Source organism: Zingiber officinale, chromosome 6A (genome assembly GCF_018446385.1).
Source record: "Zingiber officinale cultivar Zhangliang chromosome 6A, Zo_v1.1, whole genome shotgun sequence".
NCBI classification, from domain to species: domain Eukaryota; kingdom Viridiplantae; phylum Streptophyta; class Magnoliopsida; order Zingiberales; family Zingiberaceae; genus Zingiber; species Zingiber officinale.
Window position 1 is genome coordinate 139,919,633 of NC_055997.1, and position 16,896 is coordinate 139,936,528.

Below are 16,896 nucleotides of genomic sequence, written 5' to 3' on the forward strand. Positions count from 1 at the left end.
GATCCATTTCGGATATCTAAGTCGAGATCGTGACTAGATTCCGGTCTCGGAAAGACGGAATCTAAGTCATACTCTTGTTGTTAATTTTTATTACTTAGCGTATCTATAAAAATGTGCTTACAATCTGTGCTGCAGGGTTTTATTTTGCCTCGGACTAACACTGTTTTGCAGGTAGGGAACAGTGAGGGTCCGGGCGCCCGGGATGGTTCTGGGCGCCCGGAAGTCCGGGCGCCTGGAAGGGATCCAGGCGCCCGGAGGCAAGTTTTATCCCCAGAGCGACGTTGACACTTGGAGCATGCTGGTTGGGAGTGTTACGTCACATTCCAGGCGCCCGGAAGGGATCCAGGCGCCCGGAGTAGCATATAAAAGAAGCCCCAGGCAGGAGCTTCAAGACATCAGTCTTCTGAGAACTCTGAGTCCAATCACTCTGCTGCTCTGCGCTCCAACAACGTTCACAAAGCTCCGACGACTCACTTCGGCTCTCTTTTTAATTCATTGTTTGTCGGTTAGCTTTGTTTTCTTTCTTTTCATTAGAAATATTTGTACGTAAATTGTAATTATCCGAATTGCTAGTGAATTGCCCAACGAAAGTACTCAAGGAGTACGGGCCTTCGAGTAGGAGTCGTCACAGGCTCCGAACGAAGTAAAAATCAACAGTGTTCATCTCTTTACTTCTTTACTTTTCCGCTGCGTCTTAACTCGAGATTTTCGAATCGATATTCACCCCCCCCCTCTATCGAATCTAATGGTCTTACAGTTGGGACCGATGTGCCCGCTAGAGGGGGGGTGAATAGCGTCTCACCCAAATCGATGGCTTCCTACGTATTCGTTAGTTGCACAGCGGAATAATACGAAACTAAATACGAATATGAAAGCTAAAGACAAAGAAAGGAAATGCAAACCAATGCACGTCAATGTAACGTGGTTCGGAGATAACTTGCTCCTACTCCACGGCTGTCCGTAAGGTGGACGATCCCGATCCTTCGGTGGATTAGCACCCGACAAACTCCGGCTACTCAAGCAACTCCTTGTGGGTGGAGAAACCTCACCACAACACCAACCAAGAACACTTGGACACAAGAGAACCTTGAGCACATTTGGTGACTACTAATTAGGCTTTAACCAAGTCTAATTTCGTCACCTTGGCCGGCCATCCCAAGCTCCTTCTTATAGAGTTTGGAATAAATCAGTAAGCTGATTTGCCCGTTACCAGTCGACTGGTCCTTGCACCAGTCGACTGGTGTTAGCCCAACGGCTCTCTCAACGGCTCTCTACAGTGCACCAGTCGACTGCTACAGTCACCAGTCGACTGCTACAGTCCAGTCGACTGCTACAGTAACACTGCAGTACTGTTACAGTAACGCTACAGTACTACTACAGTAAACCCTAATTCTAGGATTTTACCTCGAGTACATTCACTCAGCACTCGTTTTCGCCCGACCAACCTAGACCTAGCCTTCTAGCCTCCTTCATCAGCCTTGCGTCCCTCGGATGCCTCCCCATCCTTCACGTCTTGCCTTCTGGAATTTCCATCGGCCTTATTTTTATTGTCGCGTCTTCCTTTGCCAAGAGGCTCCTCACCTCCGGGACTTCATCCATTGCCAAGTCACACTTTGTTGGAGCAATCCCAATGGTCCGCGGGACCATGTGTTTTGGTGTTTGGGCAAAGGGTTTAAGTTAGGTTTACCCTCGTTATTTGATATGTGTACTTGAGTTGTGCAGGACTGCAGGTGACACATGTGACTCAGGTTGACGGCTTCGGGTTCGATGAAGGATGACATTGAGGACAAGCCGCGGGCTTGAATGCATCTGAGGGATCGTGGACAAGACAGCAAGGACACGGGCCGAGGGAAGCGACTTCGAGGCATACGCGAAGGATGGCATTGGAGAAAAGCCGCGGGCTTGGATGCATCCGAGGGACGAGAGCCAAAGGAAGTAGGCTTGAAGGCAAGAGGTCAAGGCTGTAAAGAAGAGTCAAGTGAGTCGTGAGGGTCCGAGTGCGAGTGAAATGTACTCGGGATGGGAAACCCTAAGTTTAGGGTTGTACCGATCTTGGGACCACCGGTGGTGAGCATGTACATTATGTGCCCGAAATGGTGGATCGATCGGTCATGGGACCACGATCGATAGATAGCCGTGAGTGGCACGGTCGGTGCATAGACCGATCGGTAACGAACCGCAAATCAGGTTCTGATTTGTTCCAAGCTCTATAAGAAGGAGCTTGGTATGGCCGGCCAAGGCGACGAAATTAGACTTGGTTAAAGCCTAATTAGTAGTCACCAAAGTGCTCAAGGTTCTCTTGTGTCCAAGTGTTCTTGGTTGGAGTTGTGGTGAGGTTTCTCCACCCACAAGGAGGTTGAGCTAGCCGGAGTTTGCCGGGGACTAATCCACCGACGGATTGAGGGATCGTCCACCTTACGGACACGCCGTGGAGTAGGAGCAAGTTATCTCCGAACCACGTAAACGAACGTGTATTGGTTTGCTAGTTCTTTTCTTTGTCTTTAGCTTTCGTATTCGTAATTAGTATTTGTATTTCCGCTTGCTCACTAACGAATACGTAGGAAGCGAGTGATTGGGGGCGCCGTCCATTCAACCCCCCCTTCTAGCCGGCCACCGATCCTCCAACAATTGGTATCAGAGCGAGGACGCTCTCCGTTGGACTAACCGCCAAGGAAGCACAAGATGGCCGGGTCTATTGTCCCTCCAAAATTTGAAGGTGGAAGCATTGGGGACATCACGTATTGGATGATGAGGATGAAGAACTTCCTCGAGACGGATTGGGACACAATGATGGTTGTCGAGGAACCATTTGAAGTCTCAAGAGACAAGAAAGGAAAGAAGCTCCGATCACGACATTGGACGGAAGAGCAAACCACACGATCGGAGGCAAATTCAAAGGTAATATCTATATTGATTGATATTTTGCCTAATCATGTGATAAATGGTGTAGGTGAGTATAAGAACGCCCACGAGTTGTGGAGCAAGGTGAAGATGGTTCTACAAGAAGAACCTAAACCTACACAAGAGGAAGAAGAACCCATTGAGATGGGTCTAGTTGCTCAAGTAGAGGAGGAGCAACCGGAAGGTGACGAGCACTCAACTTCCGAGGAGAAGGAGGAGAAGGATGAAGAAATGGCATCCATTAGTGTGGATGAGGAGACATCCTCAAAGGGTGAGGAAGAATCCAAGACAAGTGAAGAAGAAGTCTTGGAAGTCAACTTAGTAAGTACCTCCACCGAAGCAAAGTCAAAAGATCACATTGTATGCTTCGGGTGCAATGAGAAGGGACACTACAAGAGTAGGTGTCCAATGAGCAAGAAGAAGGTATCTCCTAAACTCAATTCAATTCCTTTAGAATCTAATTTGAGTTGTAGGAAGAAGAAGGAGAAGAAGCACATTAGATGCTTCACGTGTGGAGAACTTGGACACTACCACACAAGATGCTCGAGGAAGGGAGAGTTCAAGAAGTTGGAGCATCTAAAGAAGTGGGAGAAGAAGAAGAGGAGCTCAAGTCAAGGGGGAGCTTCAAGGGTAAGGGAGGTATACCCTAATTTGAAATGCAATTCAAATTTTCATTCCTCCATGCATGCTAGGAATAATTCTCATTATTTACTTATGCAAAATTTTGGATTTAAATATCATGATAGGAATAGGGTTAATGTAGATCAAAACCCTAGGAGGCCAATTCATGAAAAACCTAGGAATGGTAGACCTAAGGAGGCCCAAGGCATTAATCCTAAGAAGGGGAGACACATGCCTAGAAAGGGTAGGTCTAGGAATGTCCATGGTGGACATGTTGACTCTAGGTTTAGGAACCTAGAAAGGGAAAATCAAGCTTTGAAGGCAAAGCTTGATCAATTGGAGAAATTCCTTAAGAGATTCACTATTGGATCTAAGGAATTAAATATGGTGTTGGGAAGCCAAAGACCCAACCATGATAGATCGGGCTTGGGATACCGATCTAGTCCCTCCAAGGTCAAAAGGAGACCATGTGCTAGGGTGGCAAATGATCATGGCAAGGGAGAGTCCTCCAAAGCTAAGAGAAAGTCTTATGCTAGGGTTGCATATGACTATAGCAAGGAGAAGCCAATAAATGGCAAGGGAAAGCCATTTAATGGTAAGAAGAAATTAACCAAGGACAAGGTGTCCAAGGTTAAGAAAGTTAGGTTTGTAGGTCAAGTGTCACCGGAGGTGCACCGATGTGGCCTAGTCATTGTGGATGAGTCACCTAGGGAGGTGACTAAAGCAAAGAGCTCTAGGGGGAGCTCTAAGAGTCAATTTGGGACCTATGGCAAATGGATCTCAGGTGGGTACTACTTGGGAGTCTAGAGGAGCCATGGAGTGTGCCAAAAGGTTTGGAGATGGATTTGAGTCTCAAACCTAGGGATTTGGCACACATGGTTTGTGTTTCATGCAAGAAATATGACATTTGGGTTCATATAGCATGATAAATGGTTTTGGATGTATAGATTCCATATAAACCAATGCTAGGGATGCATTGTGGGTTGGTATGGGCAAATACATCAAGAGGAAGTCAAAACTAGGACTTTAGGTCAAGGTTCAATTGAACCATTTAGCTAGTTTTAGATTTTGTGTCAATCTTGGGATTGGTGATAGATACATTTTGTAATGTATTTTTCCCAAGTAGACACTGGTACAATAGACCTCTCCACAAAATTTGGGAATTTTTGGAGGTCTAAGGAATTACTGGTGCATTTCTGATGTTGGCCTGAAAAGGCTGATTTTTTCAGAAAAAGGGTACCAGTCGACTGGTGCAGATACCAATCGACTGGTAACAGTGTTTTTCGACCACAGAATGTTTCTGTAAGATTCTGTCGAAGGGGGGCAGTCGACTGGCACTTGGGGCAGTCGACTGATACCAGTCTGAAACTGTTTTCAGCATTGGTTTGTGACCATGTCAACTCACCTAGATGTATGGGATCCAAGGGGGATTAATACATGAGTTTAGGGTCAGTTAGATGATAAGTTTTCAACAATTGGGATATTGTTGGAGAACTTTTTGGATGTTAGGCAAAGGGGGAGAAGTAAGGTTTAAATAGGGAAAACCTTAAGTGCCTTTGTATAGGGGGAGCCTTGGGATAGGTTCTTAAAAAGTCCGTGGTAAAATCCTAGCTCATTGGGGAGTTTAGGTGTAGGGGGAGCCTTGGGATAGGTTCTTAAAAAACTCGTGGTAAAATCCTAGCTCAATGGGGAGCGTAGGTGTAGGGGGAGCCTTGTGATAGGTCCCAATACTTGTTTCGGCGGTTGCCAAGTGTGTAGCCTTGGCAACGTAAGTCCATTCGGCGGTTGCCAAGTGTGTAGCCTTGGCAACGTAAGTCCATTCGGCGGTTGCCAAGTGTGTAGCCTTGGCAACGTAAGTCCATTCGGCGGTGTAAGTCCAAGTGTGTAGCCTTGACATCGTAAGTCCATTTGTTTTAGCATGTTTATTTGCTATATGTTTTCCCTAACTTAAACGTATTACCAAACACCAAAAAGGGGGAGATTGTTGGAGCAATCCCAATGGTCCGCGGGACCATGTGTTTTGGTGTTTGGGCAAAGGGTTTAAGTTAGGTTTACCCTCGTTATTTGATATGTGTACTTGAGTTGTGCAGGACTGCAGGTGACACATGTGACTCAGGTTGACGGCTTCGGGTCCGATGAAGGATGACATTGAGGACAAGTCGCGGGCTTGAATGCATCTGAGGGATCGTGGACAAGACAGCAAGGACAAGGGCCGAGGGAAGCGACTTCGAGGCATACGCGAAGGATGGCATTGGAGACAAGCCGCGGGCTTGGATGCATCCGAGGGACGAGAGCCAAAGGAAGTAGGCTTGAAGGCAAGAGGTCAAGGCTGCAAAGAAGAGTCAAGTGAGTCGTGAGGGTCCGAGTGCGAGTGAAATGTACTCGGGATGGGAAACCCTAAGTTTAGGGTTGTACCAGTCGACTGGATCCTGGTGGTGAGCACAGAAGCTTCCAGTCGACTGATGCACTGTAGCAGAGAGCCGTTGAGATAGCCGTTGGGCTGGCACCAGTCGACTGGTGCATGGACCAGTCGACTGGTAACGGGCAAATCAGGTTCTGATTTGTTCCAAGCTCTATAAGAAGGAGCTTGGTATGGCCGGCCAAGGCGACGAAATTAGACTTGGTTAAAGCCTAATTAGTAGTCACCAAAGTGCTCAAGGTTCTCTTGTGTCCAAGTGTTCTTGGTTGGAGTTGTGGTGAGGTTTCTCCACCCACAAGGAGGTTGAGCTAGCCGGAGTTTGCCGGGGACTAATCCACCGACGGATTGAGGGATCGTCCACCTTACGGACACGCCGTGGAGTAGGAGTAAGTTATCTCCGAACCACGTAAACGAACGTGTTAGCGGTTTGCATTTTCATTCTTGTATTTAGTGTTTAGCTTTCTATTTGTGTTTGTTTGTAACATCATAGGAAGCAAGGATTTGGGGGTGTCGTCTATCCAACCCCCCTTCAAGCCGGCCGCAAGATCCTCCAACAGGACTTACGTTGCCAAGACTACATACTTGGACTTACACCGCCAAGACTCATCCTTGGACTTTCCTCCTTTGCCAAGATCACACTTGGACTTTCCTTGTTGTACCTGTATCCTGCACACTCACAATGCATATCAAGTACAACAATAAATCTAACTTAAACCTTTGTCCAAACATCAAAACTTAGGGCACCTAGATTGCTCCAACAATGATAACTATAAACCAAAGAATAATTTCTTATTTTTTTTATAAGAACATGGGTCATTTAGATCACCTCTAAAAATTCTTTCTAATTTATTTTAATGATCTAAAAAAAGTTTCTATAAAATTAAATCAGTCATTTTTAAAATTAGTTGATTCGAAGAACTTGATACCTATTGATACGGTTAGTGATGGAGGGGCCCAAGAGGAAAGGATTAGAAAAGTCCAGGCTATGTGGCGGTCAAAAGTCACGAGGAGGTGACGGTCAATAGTCATGGCGACTTGGCGGTCAAAAAGGCAGGCTGACAGGGCAGTCAGGGCTCAGCATAGGCAGAAGCGGGTTGGGAGCGGCAGAGCTGAGAGGAGTCAGCTCGATCCACAGGCCTGCAGTAGAGGGCCCGGAAACACAGAGCACATAGGCCGGTCAGGGTCGGCAGAGCTGAGAGGAGTCAGCTCGATCCACAGGCCTGCAGTAGAGGGCCCGGAAACACAGAGCACATAGGCCGGTCAGGGTCGGCAGAGCTGAGCGGAGTCAGCCCGAACCACAGACCTGCGATTGAGGGCCAGGAAGTACAAAGTGCAGGATGCAAGTCGGTATCGGCAGAGCTAAGCAGAGGCCAAGAACTGGAAGTATAGGCCAATGGGGAAGCGGCAGAGCTGATCAGAAGCAGCCCGAACCACAGACCTGCGGTTGAGGGCCAGGAAGTACAAAGTGCAGGACGCAAGGCGGTATCGGCAGAGCTAAGCAGAGGCCAAGAACTGGAAGTATAGGCCAATGGGTCGGAAGCGGCAGAGCTGCTCAGAAGCAGCCCGAGCTACAGACCTGCGGTTGAGGGCCAGGAAGTACAAAGCGCAGGATGCAGGTTGAAGATCAGCGTAGCTATGTCTAGACAGTTAGGGCTGCAGGTCTGCGAGTGGGAGGCCTGGAAATGCGAACCACAGGTGCAGGCTGGTGCGGGGGCACAACGAATCGGAGGAGCTAAGTAATACGGGAGCGGAGAATCTCAACGGTCCGTCAGGGGGAATCATTACATACCAACAATGCGAGCGAAGGCGAAGGTTCCTGAAACGAAAAGATGCCTTTGTAGCCAGTAGTAGCATGCCAGCTGTCTCTCACTACAGGACAAAACCCAAGTGCGAAGGCGGAGGTTCCTAAACAGAAAGATGCTTTCACAACAAATAGAAGCGCGACAGGTGTCCAGGACTAGAGGACAAAGCCGGGCGTCCAACGTTTTCTGACAGGAGGGCAGGTTCTAGCAGGAGGACGGATAAAAGGGGAGAAATCCCTCGTACGCAGGTACGCGCACACATTCTCTCGTCACTTTTTTCCACAACTGTTTTTCCTTTCTGCTTCTCTCTGTTCTTTCTGGGGAAAAAGGACCTGACTTGAGCGTCGGAGGGCCTGATCCGGGGACTTTTTCCCTGGGTTTCGGTCTCTAACGTGGAAGGGGGAGATTGTCTGAGTGTGTGCAGGGTCCTGCAGCCGCATCAGCCACCCGTGGGGAGCCTGCGCCGCCCGCGACTTTCCGTCAACGTCCAGTCCACCGCGACCGGCCTTCGTCCGACTCAGCTTCCGGACTGGATCACCTATATTACCTTAAGAAAAATTAATGATCTCTTTTGTACCCCTGGTAATAATACGACGACAAATCATCTTCTTAATTTTTCAGATATTTAAGGATTGAATTTTAGTTTTGACGAATTAATAGATAAATTTTCTTTAATGGGCGGTTGATCTAATAATGTTGGGTTGATGGGACGCCTGCTAAGAATATTTTTTGATTTATTCTAGTGGTTGGTGGAAATTTACCTAGGGTCAGATCGGTCACTCAGAATTAGTCTGAGTAAGCTGCTTGGTTCCAACTAACACAATAGTCCCTTTTGTGTCCCTAGGATAATGGTGCAGTGGGAGAGTAATTTCTTAGTTTCTCATATATTAAAGGATTGAGTCTCAACTTCGACGAATTAACAGATGAATTATCCTTAATGTATTGTTGATTTAAGAACGTTGAACTGATGAGTCACATGCTATGAGTACTTTTTGATTTATCCTAATAGTCGATTGGAAAAAATTTATATGACTAAATTGATCATCTAAAAATTAATTGATGTAAGTTGGATAATCTGATACCAACTTAAAACAAAATAAATACTAATTAAAAAAACAATTGTCCCTTTTGAAATTAGGATAATTTAGGTCCCTTTTGAAATTTGGATTATTTAGGTTAATTTTATTCAAAATTGCTATATAGATTCAAATTTAAAAAATAGGCATAAATGATTCCTAATGTCTAGGGAACACAATAAATGATTCATTGTGAAATTTGACCAATTTATGCCTATATAGTAATTTTTTTAATCAAAACTGCTAAATGACCTCTTAACTAAAACAATAAACCTAAAGTATAAAATGACTCTAAAAGCTTTGGGAAATATAATACAAGACTTAATTTTTTTTTTAAGATTGTTGTCAATTTAGGTTCATGTAACAATTTTGATAAAACTACCGTATGAATCTAAATTAGTAAATATAATAAAAAAGAGAGCATAGAGCAACTTTAGGAGATTTAGAAAACACAATAAGGGAAGTTATTTATGAAATTTGAGCACATTAGATCCATATAACAAGTTGAACTAAAATTTTACATAGTCTTTCTTAGCCCAAATAACATAACTAATAACATAGAATGACTTTAAGAGCTTTAACAATCACAATAGAGGGGTCAACTTAGGCAATTTGATCCATCTAGTTCTTGTCGAAAGTTAGTACAAAAATCTAAAGTAGTTAAAATTAGAGAATAAAGATATAGAACAGCTATAGAAAGTCCATAGAATATTACAATGGAGTCATTTGTAAAATCTAGAGAGTTTAATTTTAGGTTTATATAATAATTTTGATCAAATTTGTTACATAGTCTTCTAAGACATAAACAATAAAACTAAGAGCAGAAAATGATATCAGAAACTCGAGGAAACATAATAGAAAGTTATATTTGAGATTTGAATAGTTTAAATCTAAGTAGTAATTTTAGCAAAAATTATTATATTGAAATTGGAATAACTTATTTTCAAATAACAATTTTGAGCAAATTTACTATATATATTTAATTAAACTTTTCAAAATTGGGCGAAAATAAAAATGGAATGACTCTAGAGGATATATTCAAATCATAATTTTGACCATATTTATTATGTAGATCTAAACTATTAAAAAAAAAGACAAAATAACACGTTTGTGCTGCTTGAAAGTACATATGGAGTATACTTTTGTTTTTAATTTTAAAAAGTTAAAAAATGGAAAACAAATGATAACCCTAGGTTTGATACTGTTACTTTCTCGTTATTCTTATTATTTTGAATTCTTTAGATACAACTACTGCTACTTATTACAAAATAAGGACGGCCTTTTATCCCAAAGTCATGTAAAAATAATAATAAAATAAACTCTTTATATTCATAGAAAAAATAATAAAATTAGTATTATAAAAATAATTTTATTAACAAACACGCAAACTATATTTATATTTAGATCATTCGTTCACCCTTAATATTTCCGTTAATCTATTTCCAAACTAAATAAATAAATTACAAAAAAATAATAATAAAGCACATATAAAAAATGACTCTTTTACTAAGATAAATAATAATAAAGTTCGATTTAGAAATAACATATATACTAAATATATAAATAAACTAAAAAAATATATATTACATCAATAAAAAATTAATAAATATTTAAAATAATTATATAAACACTACTTGTCTAGTTATTTTAGAGATAAAAACATTTATTAAATCTACATAATTCAATTGTTGAACTCTTTTTTTCTCAATCAATAACATTGATAGCCCATTTAGTATCCTATAATATTGAGACCAATGCGGTGGCCGCAGGTAGTAGCAAGGCGACAAAGTAGTAACCACCATGCAATTAGGTCGTAGTTCGCACAAGTGACTGAGGTAGCGTGTGACAACCCCGTGCTATGCAATTAAGTCATGCGAGCAAAGGTCAATCGCTAACCTGTGTCGAGTGAGATAGCCACTGCGAGAATTGACGCGATTAGGTCGCACAAACGATCCTTGTTGCATGATTAGGTTATAATTAGTGTCACGTGTTGCAAGACGGAGAAGATGGTCGAAGAAGAAGATTATGATTATCTCTTGTTCCATGGATCCATGCCTTGGTAGAAAGAATGTCGAAGAAGAAATTGCGTGCAAAGAAGAGCAACACTAGAGAAGAAATTGCGTGCAAAGAAGAGTCATGTGTCGATGTGTGCCTCAGAGCCGTGAGAATATGTTTAACGATCATTTAGGGTCTATGTCTCTCATTTTTTTAAATATAATTAAAAAAATGGGCCCTTCATTAGGTTGGGCCATGAGACAGTTGTCTCTCTGCCCTCATGAAAGTTACGACTCTAGATAGAAAGGACGGATGCATTTAAAGATTTTAGTAGAAATAGAAAAATATTTATAAGAGGAAAAGGCCGGTATTTGTTTGTTTTGGGACACTTTTACCAAATAAAATCTATAATATTTTAAAATTTATAATTAGATTTTTTTTTAATTTAATTATATACATATTTCAACTTCTAATATTAATACTAATAATAATCATTAGAGAATGATAACTTTATTATAATAGGAGAAGAGGTAATTTCTACGGGCCCTCGGAAAAAAAATACAGTCACATTTTAGTCATTTAATCGTCGGATATAAATTAACCTCATGATTTATTTAGTCATTTAATCGTCGGATATAAATTAACCTCATGATTTATTTTGAGTTATAAAAGAATATATTTAACTTTTTTTACACACAATCTAATGACAGATTAAGACGGATATCTGACTAAACATCATCACTTTTTCTGCCTCTAATAATAAGTATATCACGTGACAAACCTAGATCTAAACTACTACACATCTTTTGAAAGTTCTTCGTCATTAAGTAAAACACTAAAACTTAAAATATAAATATTTTCCACTACTTTTGACTAATTATTCACAATACCAAAGATCTCCTTTGCAAATAATCCAAAGATAACTGCAACGCGGCAATAGCAGTGAACGATGAATGATTTTCATGATCTTTTAAGATTTAAAGGTTACGTATGACTTTTCACAATTGGAAGAAAGCACCTTTTTAAATGATAATTTAAATAAGTGCGCAGACGAATTTTTGTCGTTCTATTATTAAAGCAAAAAGGCTTTACGTCAAAAGTATGTCCGTACGAAAGATTCCGAAGAGACGATGGTGTTTTCGTTATTTCACTCCAACGCAAGGGTCGGAACTCACCGTGAGACTCGCTCTCCACCTTCGTCTTTGACTATGCGGGCCCCTTCGGAGTCGGGGACCCCTGCCCCTTTGTCGAGCGGAAACAAAGTCAAGTGAGGCTTCCTCCACGTGACGCTCGCGGGGCCGCGTGATTTTTCCACGTGGCGAACGAATTATTGTGCAATTCTTCTGTTACGTAACGGGTGGGAGATGATCCAGGAAACGGACGGTGGTCCTTTTTTGCTGATGTTTCAATAGGGATAATCTCGTAATTAAGCGCAATGTCGTGGGGGATTTTATCTCTATGAAAGGACGTGCTTTAATAAGAGAAGCGCTATCGAAGGACGGCGACGACAACGCGAACTCCCCTCGGAGAGAGAGAGAGAGAGAGAGAGACTCCGGCGAGGGGGAGTTGAGTTCTACGTGTGAGGAAAGGCGTGAGAACGGCTCCGGATGACGAGGCGGTGTTCGCACTGCAGCAACAACGGGCACAACTCGCGGACGTGCCCTGGGCGGGGCGGTGGCGTGCGGCTCTTCGGCGTGCGGCTGATGGAAGGGGTGGGAGCGATGAAGAAGAGCGCCAGTATGGGGTGCCTTCCATCCGCCTCACCCTCGGTCGATCCACTTGGTGATGCCCACCTCCACAGCCCCGTGGCCGCCGCCTCCGGTTACGCCTCCGATGACCCCGCCCGTGTGTTTTCTTCTAATTGCCGGAGCGAGCACAAGAAAGGTGATGAAGCCTTTTCTCTTTCGAGTTCAAATCGATTCCTGGCATGGATATTTAATGGATTGTTGTTGTTACGTCGCATTTATCCTCCACTCAATCAATTAAGCTTTGAAACTTCTTATTAATTTTATCAAAAAAATATAAATAAAATTCAATTGAGGTGCTTTGATTGTTCACCCAACATATATTTGTTTTTGATGAACCCTATCTGAAATAATGATCAATTTTGGAAAAATTGCTGGGATCAGTACTATTTTTTATATAAATTTTTCCTCGTACTGATCTCTTCCTTGTTGATTTTAATACATGGTATGCTAATAATAGATATGGGAATCCTCTGTTTTTTGTTAGGTATTTTGTTTCTTTAGTGTCTATTTTTCATTCCTTGTTTCTGGTTTCTTGCAACCGTTCAAATTGCGCAACACTTTGAAGCATTGCAACCGTTTAAAGCTTTTATTTAGCATGACATCTAAATTTTGAATAACAATGGAAAAGTAATGGCTGCTGATGGATGATGGTTCCAAAATTTTGGCGGCTTCTTAGCAGTTCATGGTGTGGTTAGTCTTAGTTTGTGCCATGGGTGCCGATAGGTCAATAAAGTGCGCCTTGAGACAAATAGGGTTTGCTTTTAAACCAATATTGCTAATTTTTCTGTCATTAACTTTTTAAACTCGTGATTCATGTGCCTTCTTTTCTTTCTTTTTCATAAACTAATTATACGCCATCCTTTTGCTTGTTTGTGATCTTTGTTTTCATTCTACTGTGTTTTAGGCACAATGATCTATACCCTCAATTGCACTTGTTGCATGTCTTTAGCAAGTATATAAAGTTGTCTTGTATCAAAATATTTTCATGAAACATATACTTATCAGTTCATTCGTTGTGGCGAAACATATTCTTCCTTCTTGTTTATTGTTGCATTTAAAGATTACTCTTGGGACACTTAAGTATAACTTGTGTCCATTAATTGCACTGTCCTAGTTGTTCCAGTTACAAGCCTTTAAGTTTATTCTCTAAGTTCTTGGAAATTGGAATCTTGGAATATCTAACAGCATTTCAGCAATGTTAGCATATCATTTCATATGTGGTTGTTGTTAAAAGATTCATTTAAACATAGATGAACATATAGTAGAGGATCGGACCTAATAGCGTGAGATGATCCATATAGGCAACCCTACTTAATGAAATAAAAGCTTGGTTGTTATTATTGGATCATGTTAAAGTTTGTTTTATCTACGGTTTCTCAAAGGATCTGTTTTAATTACTATTGGCATGTTTTTTTAAAAGACATCTGATCAATGTAACACAATGAGTTATATCTTGATAGTGTTATAATACAAAGTAATAGTTTTTTTTCCCCCTGTTTTGCAATGATTACTTCACTTTCTGGATGCTAAGATTCTCTGGATGCAGGGATCCCATGGACCGAAGAGGAACATCGAATGTTCCTAATGGGTCTTCAGAAATTAGGAAAAGGTGATTGGCGTGGAATTGCACGGAACTTTGTCATGTCTAGAACCCCAACACAAGTAGCAAGCCACGCGCAAAAGTATTTTATTCGACAAAGTAATGCTTCACGAAGGAAGAGGCGTTCAAGTTTGTTTGACATGGTCCCTGAAACGGTAGCTCCTTTCCCCTTATTTTTAACCTTTCTTGCTCCTTCAGCAATATAAACTCTTACAAATTCATATTCAACCACCAATTGAACAGGTTCTCACTCATGATCAGCAGTTGTTTCTGCAATCCCCTAATGAATTAGAGGTCAACTACCTTGGCCAACAAAGACCTGAGCCTGATGAGCCATCACGAACCAATAGTGTTGTAGAATCAAAGAACATTCAATTCAAGGATCCAATTACAACAATGCTACCAACAATTTATCCAAATTTCGTAACCGTGCCCGTACCCTCCTGGCCATGGCCTCCGAATTTAGCTACCAGTTCCATTGGCCAAGTAATGGTTGAACCCTACAAGATTGTAAAGCCGACGCCATTGTTCCCAAAAGAGCCTGTTAATGTGGATGAGGTGGTTAGAATGTCAAACCTCAGCATCGCTGATGGTAGTCGCATGGAGCTTACTGATCTCTCCCTCAAGCTAATGGGATCCTCTAGTCCAACACAGTCCGCCTTACCTGCCGACACTTCCATTGTCGTGCCTGATCTAAACAAAAATAATAACAGCCCTATTCATGCAGTTTGAGGAAAACGGCATGCGTAAGGAATTCATTATCATGCTCTTTGAGATCTTAATTCCCATTTAAATGCCTGCAATTATATATGCTTTCTAATTCTTGTAGCTTATCGTTCTTTTTGTGTTAATATTTGTAACTGAAGCACCTGCTGAGTATAGTTTCTAGTATTTATCCAGCCAAGGATGTATTTATATGGTCATCTGTATCATTGTTGTAGAACGTTATAAATGTTTCCAAGAAACATGAAACCTAGAAAAGGCCTGTTTTGCTATCGCCTAATGGGTATGCATTGCAGTAACATTATATTGTTTAATTCAACCATTTGCGGATAAACCTTGATAATTTGTTCATTTGACTATATATATGTAATTAAAGCTTAAATTATTTCATTAATCCTGGTAATGATGCGAGCATCATGATGTGAGGGCTTCGTTCTAACATCATCTTGATTTTCCATCTCCTATTCAGAAATGCTTATTAAATTTTGAGGGTGTCAGTTAGTGCCTTAAAAGTTCTGACAAAGGTTTTGAATTTGAAGTTCGTTTTTATTTAAATCTGAATTTTATTTTCATCAAAATCTGAATACTTAATAGAACAGGAGGATCAGTTTATTTTCATCAAAATCTGAATACTTAACCGAGTTGTGTGAACTGTTGTAATTTTTGAGTTTCAAATTTTAATATTTTAGTAGTAAATGATGTATGTACTTTCCTTGGCCTATCCATTACTTAAAAAATAAAATTAATGGAGTAAATGAGATCAAGTATCAGCTAAAGAATTGTTAATTCTCTTTATATGTTCCCAGTGAATGCGTAAACCTTTATTAATAATGGTATCTGTGAATTTTAATCATCTCTTAGTACTTAATCTTTTAGTTTGTTGACTATATTTGACTCTAGCTTCACAGTTTGTTTTAATAGTAATTTCTTGCTTATTGCAAATGAATAGTCAGAAGGTTTCTAGACAATAAATGACTACTAATATTTCAAAATATAGTCAGTTAAATGTTCTAATTTTTCCTATATCTTTTAAATAAGGTCTTGCATAATTTAGGAGTCCTAAGAAAGCTCTTAGAGTTTTAGTATCTTCCATTTTATCTGGAAAAATAAGGATTTTAGCAGAGATATGAGGTTGAAGGGATATTTGTCCCTAGCCTATCTCTGCTCCTAGAAAATCAATATGAGTAGTTGTTATTGTCATTTTCTTTCGAGAAATAATTATACTATGTTTCTCAAATAGGTTAAAAATAATATGAAGATGAGCATAATGTTCTTTTTTAGTCTTAGAGAAAACTAGAGTATCATCTATATATACACAAGTGAAGAAAGAAACATCTCGAAAGATGTCATCCATTTTCCTTTGGAATATTTGAGGGGCTACCTTAAGGCCAAAAGGCATAACAAGCCACTCAAAATGTCCCTCAAGGCAGGAAAATGTTGCCCATTCAATGTACTCAGGATGCATTTTGACTTGCCAAAATCCTGATTTCATGTCAAATTTAGATTAGCATTTTGTGTTTTGGATTTTATTTAAGAGTTGGTCTTTGTCAGGAATTTTATAATCATCTTCTTGACAATTATCATTAAGTCTCTTATAGTTAAATACCATTCTAGATTGGCCATGTTTTTGTTCTGATCCTTTATTAACTATGAGAGCTGGATTTCAGTGCCTAGATGTGGACCTTTGAATGACTCTTAGAGTTAAGAGTTGATTAATGTACATTTTACATTCTTCAGTTTCCCAATTTGTATATTTTAAGTCATGAGCCTTAATTGTAAGATCTGGATTAATTATTGATAGTTTACAGTAGACTTTGTTTCGGTCCTAATATTTAGTAGGATTGTCTTCAATAATTTATAGCTTTTCTAATCTAGAAATGAGGGAGTCTAAATCTGATTTATGGGTGTTTAAAGTAACTGTTGTGGGAGTATGAGATCATGTGGGATCTAGGTGTCACCAGTTATAGGGCTTGACCAGCCAAGTGAGGCTAGTTTTCTGGATCTTGTTGGT

General features: G+C 40.7%; 1 protein-coding gene across 1 annotated transcript; it reads left to right on the plus strand.

The window, feature by feature from the left end:
- Positions 1-12,291: 12,291 nt before the first annotated feature.
- On the plus strand, positions 12,292-15,159 carry LOC121998330 (transcription factor MYBS3-like). The gene is made up of 3 exons (XM_042553207.1): positions 12,292-12,698; positions 14,109-14,317; positions 14,406-15,159. The coding sequence occupies exons 1-3, from the start codon at positions 12,422-12,424 to the stop codon at positions 14,892-14,894; spliced, it is 975 nt and encodes a 324-aa protein (XP_042409141.1). The 5' UTR covers positions 12,292-12,421; the 3' UTR covers positions 14,895-15,159.
- The last annotated feature ends 1,737 nt before the right edge of the window (positions 15,160-16,896 follow it).

What these genes read in the sequence shown, in the direction of transcription:
- LOC121998330 (XM_042553207.1), top strand. Translation starts at nt 12,422, where the DNA reads ATGACGAGGCGGTGTTCGCACTGCAGCAACAACGGGCACAACTCGCGG. An exon ending in CCGGAGCGAGCACAAGAAAG is followed by an intron (nt 12,699 to 14,108) that starts GTGATGAAGCCT and finishes CTCTGGATGCAG; the next exon opens with GGATCCCATGGACCGAAGAG. An exon ending in TTGACATGGTCCCTGAAACG is followed by an intron (nt 14,318 to 14,405) that starts GTAGCTCCTTTC and finishes CCAATTGAACAG; the next exon opens with GTTCTCACTCATGATCAGCA.